Here is a 12,022-nt window from a genome sequence, read left to right on the forward strand (position 1 = left end):
ATATTGTAAATTTTAGTAGTCATCTGTAACAACTCCATTAGTATATTTACAAATGTAAGATACACCGGCATTTGGTTTTTTTATTACTGCTTTGTTTTCTTTATTAAAAGATGATCAGTTATGAGGCCAGAGATTCACTCGGCCCAGAGACTCAGTTAAAATTTCTCTGTGAGATGTTTTTGTGATAAAATGTTGTATAAAAACAAAGAAAAAGTTGTAATCTTCATGGTTCTGGTTAAAGTCTGGATATGTTAGATCATGTGAATTCTTATGATTTTAAATTGTACAGCAGAGCACTAATTGAAGTACTGAATTCTACTTTGTTCTAGAATGCCCCGTGTTTCTGTCCTTAAGGAAAATTTCTTCTTAATGTACTTATTGGTTTCAAATTAAAACATCAACATTTTATTTTTTAAATTACAGGGATTAAAAAGCATTGAAGTAAACATCAACAGAGTAGATTTAAGCAGCATTATGTTGTGAGTCATAGAGTCTAAAGTACTGTTGTATTATCTCTATGGCTGAATTATCTCTATGTATCTGTATATATCTGCCTGACTGCCTGATATTTTCTCCAAATTAAAATTCAAAAATTCTGTGGATTTTTTTTTTTTTTGAGATTCTGATTTCTTTTGGAGAATTTAATGAAGTTACAACTTTAATGTTCTTGGAATATACTGGATGTACGGTATGAAATACATTAACTCTTTGACATACAGTATGAAATACATTAACTCTTTGTAGATGTTAAATTCCAAACATTGTTTTGGCCTTTTACCTAGAAGGATTCGTCTGTTTAGCATACCTGTAATTTTACATTAGTTTGTGTAAGAAGGATGTCAGTTTAACAATGCATGATAATGTTATCAGTGTGAAGTTCTTTTTATCTAATATTTTATTATAGGGAAAAAATCTTTTTTTCACAAATTGCCAACTGCAGGTGGAGCACACTCAGGTGTAGCAGGTGCCAGACTAGATTGAGATTTGGTACAATGTAATCAGTATTTGTACAGTATTTGTAACATTTGTTAGGTCTAATCTAAGTAAACACCAGAATTGCTACAAGAAATCTTACAGCACAGTAAGCATAAAAAAAAGAAAAAAAACAAGAAAAAAACATAACCCTTTCTTTACTGTTGAAATAGTGGTGAAGATTGAAGTGGTAGGTGGCTCATCAGGCCAATTGATAAATCAGTCTCAATGGGATTTTTTACCCAATTAAAAAAATTGTTTATTCTGTGACAAAACAAGCCACCTTCCTTCTCTCAGCTGAACACTCTCAAAATCAGTGCCTTTTAAATAGCACAATTGCTTTTGCATTGTTATGGTACAGCAGTAAAAATAATTAACAAGGACAGGAGCTTCACAGTGCTGTATAGCCTACTGCACTGAAAACAGTAAGTCTGCAGTATGGTCTTTCCCCTGGGTTTTGTGTATGTTATTGTAAAAGAAAGCAGTTTCCAAAAATTCAGATATTAGGACTATAATAATTTAGCAATAATGTCATTAGGGAAGATGCAAAGGAAGAACTTGTAGGTTATTTGTGGACATTTCTCAACATGAAATAATAATCCATTTCAGTGGTTTTTGAATTAGATTAATTTACTATAAATTGTCAAGGAGAAATCCACCAGTCGCTGACAATCACCTCATCATACTTTTGAGTGTCCTGAATTTTATGAAGTCTCTATACTGGTAATCAAGGAACATCTGAAATATCATGTGTGTAATCGTAGCTTGATACCAGGTTTGGTAAAACCTGCATTGGTAGAGTCCTCTCTCAGACATTCTCACCCAGCTGAACTGGTTCCAGTATATGCAAGACATTTCCATGCAGGACCCTTCCTTTTGGCATGCAGTTTATATCCTATAGACTCGTTTCTGTGTTGGTTTATAACTCATCTCAGATTGAAGAAACTTTTTTAGAATATCAAGGATTTCAATGGATGTCAAACATTGTATAGATCACTTTTTGTGACTCTCAAATTTTTGATGGGTTTTGTTTAGTGGGTCTTATATATTGATAGCGGTCAGTATTAGGGAAAAAAAAACATGAAAAAATAAAGTTAGAGTTTGTTGGTTTTTAACCTATTTTGCACTTTTATTGCACTGCAATGGAAGCTGTGATATGTCTGCCTCAGATACAAATGAAACATTTCTTCAGACAGCTGAATGTTTCCTGCCTGCCAGCCTAGAAATCAAACTTTGCATGATATTACAGAAATTCATCTTTTTTTTTTCTCCTTTGGCAAAATGACCTAGTGGTGAAATTGTTATAGTCAGCTGTACTTTTCTATTTTGATCATCTTGTCACTTTCTGATTCAGCTGATAAAAGGATGTGTATTTTGTCAAGGGAAATATATAGATACATCACTCTTGTTGACAGCGAAAGAGGGTCACAAAAATTTCATCAAGGGAAGCTTCTGCATTACAAGCTTGTCTTGCAAAAAAATGTATGCTTCAGAATAACTTTATGTATAGGACTAATCCCATTGATCTCAAGGAGACTACTTACATGGTGTCTGTCCTATTAATGTGAACTTTTTAATTAACCAAATGTGTACTTCTCTGCTTAAGTGAATTAATTGTGACTTAAGGGATATATCAATCTTTGGACTTGTGGTCTATATTTTACTAAGAAAATCTATGTGTAAACATGTAGGTAAAACTAGCCTCATTTTCAATATTGCTAAATGTTGACAAGAGCAGTTAACTCAAGCAGTGGTGCTGAGGAATTTAGGTTAGTATTTGTTAATAGCCTATTTACTTCTAGGTGCTGTACCTTCTCCAAGGTATTTAAGATGTGAACCATAGCATCTCAAGCAATGTTTTAAGAAAAGTCAGATTTCACTGTAATTTTAACTTTGATGCCTTGGTTTCAGGGGAGAACTCTTAAAAAAAGCAACTGGGGTACATCATTGTGCTATCCATTTTTCTGTTAATTTTTATAAGCAAATTCTGTTTCACCTTTTCTGTTGTTAGAGAGCAACTCATCATCAAATTCAACATTGATTTATTCTGTTTTCATTTTGTGGAATAAAACTGAGGTAAAGGGATGATGAAGAAGATTCATGAGGATTGAATACTGAAATGTAAAAACCAAGATATTAATGGCTTTGGTTCTCTTTCTTACTTTGAGGTCTATTTGTGCTGAATTGGTGTAATCCATCCAGGTCTGCATCACAAAAACAGCAAGGAGGATAGAATCAGAAATGACAGGAAGACTTTAGCTGCTCTCTTATCTTAACAGGAGGTTATCCATCCTGTGGTTATACATATGTTGACAGATTAATGTATGTAATTTAGAAGTACAGCTCTTGTTCAGAATTCTTGGTGCAAGATCTTTGCCTTTGCAACCATTAGTCTAGAACATCTCAAAAGCCGTAAATTCACACAGACCTTGAATCTCTCTTGCATTAAAAGATCTTTGCATTGTTCTGGCAGTGTAAAAAGGTGTTAATAATGCTTTTCTATTTTTTATATGCTTCATAACAGCCAGTCTTTATGTAAAGAGAGTCTATGTAAAAAAAGGCATCATAGATAGGAACTTTGGTTATACATTTTTAACAATTAACCTGCTGAAAAAATCTTTTAAGTAGTGAGCTAGGCATACTCTCTGGTAGCTTAGAATTATTAGAAAAATGTTTCTGTGGGCAGAGCACGTGGAGATTTATAAAAAGATTCCAAACAAACAACCCCCAAAACCAAACTCAAAAATGTTTTAGAGAAGATGTAGGAAAGTAAAGATTTAAAGACATAGAGGAAAATGTGCAATTGGGAGAAACCAATACAAAGAGACATTGATTTTGGCAATTCTCAGAATATTTTGAGTAGTGTGTTCTCTGGACAACAATTTGTAGTATGGAAAAGGTCTTCTGTCTATGATGGCTTTGCAGATGTCTTCATATCATGAAATAATTGTATTCACAAAGTCTGCTGCTGTAGATATACATTTTTGTACATGTAATGAAAGTGGAACATTATCTGAGGGTATCTGAGTGCTTATAAAGACAGCAAAAAAAGAAAACCCCAGTAGCTCATATTTTAAGAAACCTGACAGTATTTTGTGATCTAATCCCATCATTTTTTGACACATAGGGTTAAATGCTGCACCAGTCCTAATGGTGTCTTTATCTTTCAAAGGTGCTGTTCAGAGTGAACTCCAGAAAAGAATTTAGGATATGGGGCAGGGAGTACAGTAGATGCAATGTCGTATGATTTCTTACTGATGAGGTTTTGCCTCATCACCTTGGTGGTGTTTACTAAGATCCTGTGAGTATTTGACCATGTGGATTTGACAGGAGGATTAATGTATAGCCAGGAAAAGTTTTAAGGAGAAAGGTATTAAGCTTAGTTGTGGATGATATAGAACTCTCCTAATATATCTTGTAATTTTCAGTATTTCTACATCTTCTGATTTCTAAGATTTTATTCCTGAAGATAGATATGCCATGGTTGGTCTTGATCTACTGATTTGACTAGTTCTAAAAGTTGGACTTGACAATCTTAGAGGTCTTTGCCAGCCAAAATGATTTTATGATTCTGTGTGTAACTGGAAATTATAATGGAGTCTGTTTTGATTACTCCAACAGAATATGATATATTTGAGTTATATGCTATTGATAAAATAATGGAATCATTGAGCTCATCAAGTCCAACCATCAACCCAGCATCACCACTGTGACCCCTAAAACACTAAATTGTGTATCACTCAGATCCAGAAGTCTCTTAAACTCCTCTAGGCATGGTGACTCCACCATGTACCTGGGCAACCTATTCCAATGCTGACCACCCTAACAGTGAAATATTTTCAGGTTATGTCTACTATTGGCAAGGCTTGTTCTCTTACTGCTCTTTTGTCACTTTCATAATGCAGTGCCTCCAAATTCAGAAAATAGTCTGAATGTAATCATGTTTTACTGAAGCAAAAGTTGGTAGCTGGTCATTTACAGCTCTGGCATAGTAAAAAATGAAGTATCTATTTTAATAAAATCATAAAGTGGCAAATATAATTAGTATTTTTAAATGATATTGCTCTATACCACAGTGTTGCTTTGGCTTTTTCTGCAATTCGACTTCTCCAAGATGCCAGAGTTTTTTGCGTGGATGTGGCACATTTTCAAGAGGGAAAGGATGAAAGGGAGCATTTGGTATGTGTGGATATTTGTTTAAACTTATCTTTCTTTGTATATTAATCTCTTTTGTATTAAGTGTTGAGCAATTTTCAAAGTATTAGAACATAGCAGTTACCTGGAGAAAAAATGATCTTTGACATGCTTTGGATACCTGCTCGCTGAAGGTGTGCTCAATGTGTCTGTAATCATCATTATAATTTATATGAGGTTAGGAATACAGTTTTTATTTCTATTACTCTCAAATGGCAGCACTGAAAATCTTTTGTTTAAAACCCCTCAACCAAAAAGGAAGTGAAAAAAATAGCTATCAGTTGAAAATCTTGTATTATTCAGTATAGGTACTTTAGATTTCTGATTGAAAACTGAATTCTCTTTCTAAGAGCCAGATGGACCATTTCACCTCATTGCTGTGGAGCAAGATTTGCTGTGGAGAAATCTTGCACATGGAGCAAGATTTCACCTGACTTTTGTCCAACACAGGGATTCTGACCTCTGCTTTGGAAAGCCTGTTGGTCTCACACCACAGTCACTCTTGAGTGCACAGTGAGTTAAATTGACTCACATGGACAAGCAACACTGTTTGTGTTGCATATCAGGGGCTTCTGTCTCCCTGCACTTGCTCCTCTCTTTTCTTGGGATGGCCCTGTAGCCAGTAACTGAGCTATAGATATTTTTTTCCTCATTTGCATCAATGCAAATCAGTCATGATGATTTTTTATATAAGTAAGATGTAGGTGATGCATTGTCCAGTGATTGCTTGCTGAAAAAAATAGTAGAACATGGAGTGTAGAATTTTAGCAAGGGCAAGAGTTTTTAGAATATATGAAGATAGAACAAGGAGTTGAGCTGAGCATTCTCACAAACACTTGCAGTACTACATTACACTAATATTTTTGTACATTACACTAATGTTTCTAAACACTAGAAACACAAAAAACTAGAAATCAAAAACCAAAAATTTATTTCTAGTCATTATTGTGATACCAGAAACTGATACTGATCCTCCTCTAAAATTAGACTTTTATGTGCCTCAGAAATTTGTGTAATGTTCCCGTTTGAGTGGAAAATATCCAAACTCTTAGAATTATTCTTCATAAAAAATATAGTATATAGATATATTGATGGAGTCTCACATGAAAAGTATTTTACTATTCAGTGCTAAAAATTATTTTATATATATTAAAATATAAATAATAAATGGCCTCCTGTTATCAAAAATATGTATCTAGCCTTCAAATAAATTTCTGTTTAGAATGTTGCTATTATTTGTAAGATATTTGTAATAATTTAACAAGACCTGTTGCCTTGTTTGTAGTAAAATATGTTACTCAGAAAGTAACATTTTTCTTGCTTTTGGGACTTAATAGGACTCCACCACAGAAGGTGTTTCACTCCCTCCCCGTGTAACAGCACAAGGACACGTGAATGTACATTTGTGGCTGAGGTGTCGAGCAATGTTAGTGACTGCACTCATGGCACAGATACATGGTATTGGTGAAAAGAAAGGTACTGCACTTTCTTACTTTAGATTTTGGGATTATAATGGGCAAATGAACCTATACAGTCACAATTCTTATTCATAATTAAAAAATACTGATATTAAATCTGGGGCTGTATTGTCACTGAACAATTATTTGTGTTAACTTAATCCAATCCAAAAAGTAAAATATATTTATGAGCACATTCTCTCCTAAAACATGAAAACAGAAAGTATTATATAAATTTTCATTTAATAGTCACTATCTTTTCATAACTGTACCTGAAAGTTTCAAATGTTCTAGCGTAATTAAGAAAGTGTGGTTGTTTCAAAAATTGCTGTTGCTGAGTACTTCTGGTTTCAAAAGTCTCAAAATATTTTTTGCTTTCTATATCTCAAATAAATGAAATATCCCTACAAAGCTCCTAAAAATGTTCCAGGTTAATTTTTTAAGGCTTTAAGAGAGATATTGCAAAATACATTTTTTGAAGTTTGGTTATGAATAAAATGTTTTTCATTCCTTGGTTCTAGGAACAACTCTGATGCTCCCTTAAGTTTCAAAATCAGTCTAAGTCTCTTGCCAAATTCTTACTTAATCAGTTCTGGATAATTTCTCTGCACGCTGTTACTATTTTGCAATTTTAACTAAAATCAGATTTTTGGATAAGTTGAACAAATCTCAAATACCTTAATATTTATGTTGGTGGCTTGCATAAAAAGCATGCATTTGGATGAACTTACATCTAGTGCTGTTTAGAAACTAAGTGATTTTTCTTTAAAGTAAATTTGACAAAAAATTGATGAAATGGTACACGTGCAATGTGGAATTCATGTCATATTTTCTGTAACTTTTTCGTGTAGAAATACTTAAGAATGGTAGAACACACAATAAAACCTTTTCTATTGTATTTTTACTATTCATATGTTCTCTTCTTTTAGGAAATGATGTGGCTGAGCGCAGAAGTGTGATAAAAGAAGTAATATTAGAGGCAGAAGCCTTTGGTGATATTGAGACTCAGGCTGAAATGATGGTGCAAGCTGCTATTCTTGACCTGCAAGAAAAACGTCCAGTGGCAGACATTAAACTTCTTTTGCAGGTTTGAACACAAAAGAAAAACTGTTTGCTTTCTCTGATGAATTTTTTGTGTAGTCAGAACAGCTGATGGCAGTATTAAATAAGTTTGAAATAGCACCTCTAAAATAGATTTTTTTGTTCACTTTGTGTGCTTTGTCCTCATAAATAGACAGGAATATAGTAACTGCTCTGATTTATGTTGTCTGTGTCCAAACAGAATATCATCGGTTTACTCCAAGAGGATACATTTATTTCCCTGCCAGCTTCTTTGACTTTTGTGAAAAGCCTGCTTCTGCTGGCAGACATACTGCCACTGCAAGTAGTAGAGGACTCAGAACATTGCTCTTCTGCAGTGGAACCATTTAACTTGCTTGTTTTGGCACATAAGCTTACCATTAAAGCAGTGAGTACATGTCGGTGCATTTCCAAATCCTTCCAACAGCCCTAATTATTTATCCTGGAAGTTATTTTATCAGTTATTAAGAAGGGCTGCTCCTAGTAACTGATCACTTCAGTTTTAAATACATTAGAATAGTGTAAAGAAGTCGTTCATCTTACCAAATCTTCTTTATCCATACTAGTCAATCATGTTCACATGTGAAGTCTGGTGTTTTCACAGAATTTAAAAATATTGAATAGTTGCAAAATACACATCCAAATGTGAAAAAAGAAATAGGTAGTTTGACTTCTAAAGAGATGCAGAACACTCACTTTTCCCATTTGCAATGAAGGACATGTTCATACTCAACACCTGAGGGAGAATGTAGATCTCATTAAATTCCTAAGTCTTAAGCATCCAAGAACTTAGCTTTGTGTCTTAGAATAATTTGAATCAGGACAATTGATTTGAAGTAGCATGATATTTTAGGCTGATGAATTGTTACAATTGGTATGAAGAAATAATTTCCATGTAAAAATTTAAATATGTAATTAAAAAATAAATTTAAAGACATGAACTTTGTGAGAGCACTAAACCATTTACCTATTTGGGAGCCAAAAATAGGCATTTTTATCTGAACATGGTAGAGGTTATAGAGGAAAGTTTTTAGATCAAACTCTTTTTCCTCATATTTTCTAAAATGCAAGTTTAATCCACCGAAATATTTATTTCACCAAGTAATAAAGAATCTTATGAATCACTTCAGACTCAAACTTCCAACTGTGAGACTTGCTAACCTTCAAGTGACTTGACACTTTACAATGTCTCCCCATTGTCTTATCTCCGTGAATGAAAGGTTTGACTGGCCCCCTACATGCTAATTTCTCTTTCTTTTCCGGCCTTTGCTGGATGTCAGATTTCTGTGTAGAAATGACAGTTTCTTTCCAAGGCTTTGGTTACTTGTGAGATCTATTTCTAAAAGACTGATTTTAGGGACTTCTCTTTTAAAAACCAAACCCCAGAATTACTAAATTCAATCAAGAGTTCATTAAAATTGTTTTTTTGCATCACAAGACTCTTCTGCAAGACAAGTATACACTAAAGTAAAGGAATTCAGGATTATTGAATCCTTTTCTAGTGCTCTTTTCAAGACATTTCAGTTTTGCAATACCTGACTTACTTAAACTGCTATTTAATTTGCTGTCTGCAACTTGATTTTACTGAGCATGCTCTTCCTGTAGATTTTTGATTGTGGTGAACTCATTGAATGGCAAGGAGAAGACAGTACATTGACTTGCCTGGTCCTACCCTCGAAGAATATCTACCTGCCACATATTAACTTGCTAGCCCTAGTCAAAATGAAAATTGGTAAGCAAAACACAACTCATTATTATTTTTAAATTTTGGTAAATTTTCACCCATATTTTATGAATGGGTTGGTTGGTGTAGCTTGGGCTTCTTTTGAGTGGCCTAGGTAAACCTCCATGGCATCATACAATACTGAAACACTATTATAGCTTTGTATTTATATCCATCAATCACTTGAATTTTTGAGAATTGGATTGTAACAGTAAATATGTAGCAGCATTTCTTCTCAGGAATTAGCTTAATTTTGCATAAATTGGTTGTCTACTAAATAGTTTACAAAGAGCTGTTTCCTTTTTTTTTTTAGGATGCACATTAGCTGAAAAAGTAGCTTCCACAGCTGCAAGACATCCCTTGCAATGGCTACATGCTCTCAGGCATTTAGAATCAGCATTGAATCTTTGCAGAGCAGCTGCAGCAAAAAAAATAGATTTGGAAGTTGAACTTCTTTTTCAGATGGGTAAATAAACCCCTGTTTGTACATCCCAAGAGCCATCCTAGGAATGTTATGCATGATGTCTCTAAAATGGAGACATTTTACTGTAAAACTAGAATAAATTTGGACATTTCTTAATGTCTCTAGATGCAGATCACTATCCTGTGTTTAGTACCACACCACAGGAGTTCAGGATGCATTATTCTACAATTAATTTCAAAACTAGATTAGAGCTACTTTCATCTGTATGTTAGCAGGCATCCAAGGGTGTGGCCAACAAGATTAAGAACATTATATTTTGCACCATCTATTTTGCATTATGTGTTGGTTTGTGAGAATCCCAGTCAGAAAAACATTGAAGACTTTGTAATGTATCTCTTAAAATGCCATTTTTGGGAGTTAACAAAAGAAAAATGTGACAGTGTAAATAATCTCCTATTACTGCAGAGGCCGAGAATTCCAAGTTGTGCAGTGTTGAACATGCTTCCAATCAGGGTGTAGCACAACGTGTCTGTGAAAAAGTTGACTCATTTTCGTCTTTTAGCTGTTCTTGGGAGAAAACAATGCTATTCATTATTTCTACTGTCAAACAAAAAGCATGTTCACATAAGAACCTCTTGCTTCACTTTCACAGAGAGGTACTGAGAAGATGTTGCCAACAGACTCTTCTGTTACAGCAAGCTGGCTGCGTTTATCCTGTGGGATGTGCCCAGCACAACACGGACCTGAGGGGCACCATGTGTGCAGCACAGCACAGAACAGGCCTGTGCCTGCTCATTAACTCCTCACACACAATGCTCTGCTAGTTGGGATCAGGAAATGTTAGGGGTCATTATGATTCCCGAGTTTGGTTATTTCAGCTACTCTGTGAATTGTTATACAAGCATTGTGCATTACCTGTTAAATATACTGGAAAAGATCTTGCTTAACAGAAGGAGAGTAGATAATTTATTTTGTTGTTTAACTTTTCTGGAGGGAAAAACAGATTGGGTGGGTCTTACAGAAGAAAAATTATTAACATCATGAAAATCTACTTCCTGTCTTTCTTTCTAAGGTAAGGTAAAACGCCAAACAAGAGAAACAGGCAGTAAGTCATCTCAAGCTGTTGAAACCCTGTTTGAAGCTATTAAGCTCAGCCAGCAACATGATCAAAAATATGAGTAAGAATCTAGCTATATAACTTTGAAAAGAATTTAAATCATACATGAATATAATTTTAAAACATTTTTTTGAGATTTGGTCTGGGACTTCTATTCTGGAGTATCTTTTACGTTTTAGAGAATTTTATTTCAATAGAGAAGAGCTAGTGGATATTTATTCTATTTCAAACAAATGATAAGAACATTTAAAAGCATTTTTAAACACTTCACAAAAGTTACAGCTTTCTGTTCTATTTCCAAATTTGTGCCCTATCTGTCAACACTAAGAACAGAGCTATCAATTAAACAGGAGGTTTATTCATATTTCGGAGGATGAGCTGTGGTCTGCCCCCTTCCAGATAACAGAAATCCAGCTTGAAAAGGTTACCAGCCAGAAATAGTCAGAAGAGCAGAGGCAGAAGGAGCGTAGGAAATGTGTTTGTAACAGATATCAGGACAGTGACTTTGGCATTAGTTATCAGCCTAGAAGATGCCTGAAGAGCTGAGCCAAGACAGCCAATAAATTCTGTCAAGCAGCTCTGATACATTGGACTTTAGTTTTTTTGTTTCTTGACCAGTCTAAATGAATAATGTACCACATCTAGTTAGAGACAGTGTAAAGGCAGCAATTTACCTTGCTTGTTTGGGTATTCTGTTACTTAAGTTAATGAACCAGAACTCTGAATGTAGAAATAGTAGCATAGTAATAAACCTCAACAAGCAGCCAGCATGATGGAAGATGGTGCAGAAATGGACTGTGGTGAAGTTTTGCAAGTTTAATTTGCTACACTCTCATTTAATTTGCTACCATCTTTCTAAAAGAATGTACAGCGACATCAATGGACCATGGCTTTCTTGTTTTAGAGAACTTAACATCCTGCTGACATTTATACAAGCCCTGTGATGTCTGTGGTATTATTTAATTAAAGCTGTTTCTTGATATCTCACATCCTTTTTTGTTAGCAAGAATAGAAATTTAACTAAATTGTTGCCATCCAAGTGTAGAATTTGCCAT

General features: G+C 34.4%; 1 protein-coding gene across 1 annotated transcript in view; it reads left to right on the forward strand.

Moving 5' to 3' along the window:
• The window catches only part of CFAP54 (cilia and flagella associated protein 54), a 128,231-nt gene that overhangs the window by 97,628 nt on the left and 18,581 nt on the right, over positions 1-12,022 (forward strand). The window contains exons 58-64 of the mRNA XM_036401171.1: positions 5,049-5,151; positions 6,504-6,642; positions 7,553-7,710; positions 7,906-8,091; positions 9,309-9,435; positions 9,740-9,892; positions 10,923-11,028. Coding sequence (XP_036257064.1) covers positions 5,049-5,151; positions 6,504-6,642; positions 7,553-7,710; positions 7,906-8,091; positions 9,309-9,435; positions 9,740-9,892; positions 10,923-11,028 — 972 coding nt within the window. The remainder of the gene's footprint in view (positions 1-5,048; positions 5,152-6,503; positions 6,643-7,552; positions 7,711-7,905; positions 8,092-9,308; positions 9,436-9,739; positions 9,893-10,922; positions 11,029-12,022) is intronic.

The sequence above is a fragment of the Molothrus ater genome, chromosome 5 (assembly GCF_012460135.2).
Source record: "Molothrus ater isolate BHLD 08-10-18 breed brown headed cowbird chromosome 5, BPBGC_Mater_1.1, whole genome shotgun sequence".
Taxonomy (NCBI): Eukaryota; Metazoa; Chordata; class Aves; order Passeriformes; family Icteridae; genus Molothrus; species Molothrus ater.